This window comes from Nerophis lumbriciformis, linkage group LG25 (genome assembly GCF_033978685.3).
Source record: "Nerophis lumbriciformis linkage group LG25, RoL_Nlum_v2.1, whole genome shotgun sequence".
In the NCBI taxonomy this organism is placed as follows: Eukaryota; Metazoa; Chordata; class Actinopteri; order Syngnathiformes; family Syngnathidae; genus Nerophis; species Nerophis lumbriciformis.
In genome coordinates, this window is record NC_084572.2 from 35,761,803 (window position 1) to 35,766,802 (window position 5,000).

The 5,000-nt window shown below is 42.1% G+C and overlaps 1 protein-coding gene across 2 annotated transcripts in view; it reads right to left on the reverse strand.

The window, feature by feature from the left end:
• arhgap19 (Rho GTPase activating protein 19) overlaps nt 1–5,000 on the reverse strand; it is a 29,876-nt gene that overhangs the window by 8,773 nt on the left and 16,103 nt on the right. For both annotated transcript variants that reach the window (XM_061984301.2, XM_061984300.2), the window contains exons 6-7: nt 1,843–1,929; nt 1,701–1,766 (exon numbers count right to left, since the gene is read on the reverse strand). In XM_061984301.2, the coding sequence (XP_061840285.1) occupies nt 1,701–1,766; nt 1,843–1,929 (153 nt within the window). The remainder of the gene's footprint in view (nt 1–1,700; nt 1,767–1,842; nt 1,930–5,000) is intronic.

The following is a 5,000-nucleotide window of genomic DNA, read 5'->3' on the forward strand; positions in this document are numbered from 1 at the left end:
TTCCTTTTATTTTCCTTTAGTTTGCAACAGTTTTTCCAACGAAGAAACAGCTTCTTTTTTCTTCTTTAGTCTTTTTAGCAGTCTTTAGCAGTGTTAGTAGACTTTAGTTTCTTTAGCTGTCATTAGCTGTCTTTAGTAGCCTTTAGTAGCCTTTAGCTTCTTTAGTAGGTGAAAAACCTTTAAGGACAAAACACCACAAGATTAACATGCTGTAAAAAATCAATCAATTATCAATCCCATAATTAACAATTATTAATTAGGCTATCAAACTCTTAACCATTAAACAAGAAGTGCAAGGTAATGGACACATCTTTTCCCTTTAAGTTAAAACAGGTTTTAAATAAATTGTCTCAACATAAATGCACCAAGATACATATAAAATACATTTAAACCCAGAAACACAATAGATACATGCAGCAGAAAACCCAATTTGCAAATACATAAATACCTAACCAATTAACCACCTATTTAGATACATATTTAAAATCCATATTCAATACAAATATATTATTAAATTAGCAGTGAAACACTCAATCTTAAACGCCGTCTACTGGTCGAAAAATGCCCCTTTTTCTATGCCCTCACCAGCAGCCAATGATCCAACACAGTTAAATCCAACACTTTAAGTTGAGCGACTTCACCCTCCTGATGAAGCAAACCGCTCCAACATTTATCAAACTAAGCAAAGAATATCAACACTAAACAACAGTTACACAAAACACCGTGTGTATTTAGTCTCCAGACTAAGCACGCTACATGCACCCCCCCCCCCCCCCATCTCACCAGCGCAACAGGTGCGCCACAGCCACAAAGAGAACTAAAGTGCAATCTTACCGGCTGTCCGTTCAGCTATTGGTTTTGGTACACTTTTGGCACAACTCTGGGTTTTCTGTAACGAACTAAACCTTTTTCCACTCTGCGCTGGCGTCTTTTGTACTCCTTGATTTGACACAGCGGTCTAATTACCGGGCTCGCGCACCAGCAGATGAGACGGGAGCGCGCCGCGTTATACCTGCGCGTGAATGTAAACTGATCGGTTCTGATCATATAAGCCGACTGGCCGAAATAATGCCGAATTATATACATTTCCTGGGGTTGCCTAGGTGAATAGGGATGCGGATGTGCTCTAAGATAAAATATAATTTTATTAAGTGGGGTTTGGCTGGTTGCTCAGCAGCCACGGTTGCGAGCTCGCGCGTCAGCTGACGAGACAGCTGTTCGCCGCTACAACATTATTAGGCCGTTTATTGAAATACTCCCACACTTTTGACGACTTTTGGCGTGCTTTTTTTCCCCTCGCTCGCATCGTCTGCTTTGCGCTCCGCCATGACGGTAGTGTGACGTAAATATGCGACGCATCGACGCACAAAAACGGCGTCGACGTATTTACGTAACCGATGACGTCGACTACGTCGACGCGTCGTTTCAGCCTTAGTCTGCTCCTTTCAAAGTGGATTTTACTTTTTCAAATGTTTATTATGGTAGCAACATGGTTGTTGAAGTTAAGGACACACCTTCACTAAAATGTGGACTTTTGTCCTGGGTGGAACCAATTATTTATATTTACGTTCTTTCTTAAGGACAAATTCGGTACACTACACCAACTTTGCGATTTTTGAAGCCATTAAATGGAGGTTCCACTGCATTTCCTTCCTGCATTTAGAAAGGACTAGTACATCAGGTTTTTCGGGGTCACCGACCTTGCTCCGCAGCGCCGAGTTGGTCACGAAGTGTGCTCTGGCGTGTTCCCGCAGGTAGACCGGCGCCTGAGCGGCGAAAAAACAGGAAAACGTTACAGCGGCTGATGCACTTCCCACTGACCTGCGCATGCCCGCTAATCACCCGGAAGAGCTTCTGCGAGTGTCTGATGAGGAAGGCCATGCTGCTGTTGAGCGTCTTCAGCTTGTCTTTCAGGTCTTGGGCCGTCACCTGGGGCAGGGAACACCGGTTCAGTTCCACGCCAACCCCCACGGTCCGGTGAGAGACCGCCACAATGCATCCAACTTGGACAAGTGTCTTGCAAACATCATGATATTACAGAGCACAAAAATTAAGCCAGTGAGAAGTAATGTAACAATGTCAAAAAAGATCAATTATTATTGCGGTAGGTTAATTTGTGTCTTTATTACTAAAACTTTGACACAGAATTTGTGAACTGATTTTTTTCTACATTCAACTATGCTGACAATTTAGTTAACCGGATTATAAGGCGCACTGCCGATAAATGGTCTATTTTCAATCCTTTTTCATATATAAGACGCATTAAAAGGAGTCATATTATTCTTTTTTCCAAAATGTAAAAGACTTCCTTGTGGTGAAGTGAATTATATTTATATAGCGCTTTTCTGTAGTGACTCAAAGCGCTTTTTACATAGTGAAACCCAATATCTAAGTTACATTTAAAGCAGTGTGGGTGGCACTGGGAGCAGGTGGGTAAAGTGTCTTGCCCAAGGACACAACGGCAGTGACTAGGATGGTGGAAGCAGGGATCGAACCTGCAACCCTCAAGTTGTTGGCACGGCCACTCTACCAACCGAGCTATACCGCCCTATGTGGTCTACATCAGTGGTCCCCACCCGTCCGTAAGCACACATGATTGTATTTTTTTATGACAAAAAAAACAAAAAACATAAACCCCCCATAAAGTGCTGCAAGGGATTCTGGGTATTTGTTCTGTTGTGTTTGTTGTGTTACGGTGCGGATGTGTTTGTCATTCTTGTTTGGTGTGGGTTCACAGTGTGGCGCATATTTGTAACAGTGTTAAAGTTGTTTATACGGCCACCCTCAGTGTGACCTGTATGGCTGTTGACCAAGTATGCGTTGCATTCACTTGTGTGTGTGAAAAGCCGTAGATATTATGTGACTGGGCCGGCACGCAAAGGCAGTGCCTTTAAGGTTTATTGGCGCTCTGTACTTCTCCCTACGTCCGTGTACACAGCGGCCTTTTAAAAAGTCATACATTTTACTTTTTGAAACCAATACCGATAATTTCCGATATTACATTTTAAAGCATTTTTCGGCCGATAATATCGGTAGTCCGATATTATCGGACATCTGTAAAAAATACAGTATCTTAGTTACCCACGCCATAATGTGATTATATATGTTTAGATTGGGGTATGTCTATTCTTAATGGGGAAAGATGTTAATGTCTCTCGTTTTCATGTTAGCATTTAATAAGCTAACGAGCTGGCGCCATGAGATTATCAAAGTGCAGTTATCAATCACGTTTTTTTTTACCAATCTAATTTAAAAAGGTAATACTAACCGTCAGGAGTTTTACCGCAGTTATTAGGGGTGTGCGTCTTTGGCCGCATAATAATTCAATTTGATTCTGATTACTAGGGTGAGGATTCGATTCAGAATCCAGCCTCCATTCAAACCGATTCTCGCAATGTATTATTTGGTTCTAATGGAATGTCTTCAAAACAGGTTAGAAAGGCTCCTTCTGGCTGCATGGAGATGACCTAAACATTTTTTTTTTCCTTTTTCAATTGTCTTTATTAGAGATGTCCGATAACATCGGACTGCCGAGATTATCGGCCGATAAATGCTTTAAAATGTAAGATCGGAAATTATCGGTATCGGTTTAAAAAAGTAAAATGTATGACTTTTTAAAACGCCGCTGTGTACGCGGACGTAGGGAGAAGTACAGAGTGTCAATAAACCTTAAAGGCACTGCCTTTGCGTGCCGGCCCAATCACATAATATCTACGGCTTTTCACACACACAAGTGAATGCAAGCATACTTGGTCCACGGCCATACAGGTCACACTGAGGGTGGCCGTATAAACAACTTTAACACTGTTCCAAATATGCGCCACACTGTGAACCCACACCAAACAAGAATGACAAACACATTTCAGGAGAACATCCGCACCGTAACACAACATAAACACAACAGAACAAATACCCAGAACCCCTTGCAGCACTAACTCTTCCGGGACGCTACAATATACACCCCCAGTTACCTCCTACCCCACACCCCCAACGTCCTCATGCTCTCTCAGGGAGAGCATGTCCCAAATTCCAAGCTGCTGTTTGGAGGCATGTTAAAACAAATAATGCACTTTGTGACTTCAATAATAAATATGGCAGTGCCATGTTGGCATTTTTTTCCATAACTTGAGTTGATTTATTTTGGAAAACCTTGTTACATTGTTTAATGCATTGTGGAGAATGGATATATGTTTAAGAGTTCTTTCTTTATTCATAGCCATGTTTGATCAGCTAGTACTTTTCCTTTGTATATTCTACTAGTTTATCTTGTCTTCAGAGGCCTGTTTAGTGTTTTAACCTTGGAATGTGAAATACAACCCCCACTCTCTTCCTTATCAGTGTTGCGAGGGGGAGAGATGGGGGCTTTCTTTGCGTGCAAGGAGTTGGCTTTTCCGTTTGAATGACAGATCAACTAGTGTAGCCGATATGAATGTATTGGTCTAGGTCAGGGGTCGGCAACCTTTACCAGTCAAAGAGCCATTTTGACCAGTTTCACAAATTAAAGAAAACAATGGGAGCCACAAAAGTCTTTTGAAATTTAAAATGAAATAACACTGCATACTAAGTTTTTTTTGCTTTGTGCTTTGTATAAATCTGGGGTCTCACACCTTAATATGAAAATTGAATGTTAGTGCGGCCCGTGGGTTTTATATGAATGGCGCTTCATGCTTGTCAACCCTCCCGATTTTTCCGGCAGGCTACGAATTTCAGGGCAATTATTCTCTCGAACGTGCCGTGATGGTACAGCATTTAGCGCCCACTGCAACCAGCGTGCCGGCCCAGCCACACGTTGTATGGGGCTTCTGCTTGTTCACGTAAGCGACAGCAGGGCATACTTGGTCAACAACCACACAGGTTACACTGACGGTGGCGGTATAAAAAACTTTAACACTCTTACTACTAATGCGCCAAGAATGACAAACACATTTCGGGAGAACATCTGCACCGTAACACAACATAAACACAACAGAACAAATACCCAGAATCCCATGCAGCCCTAA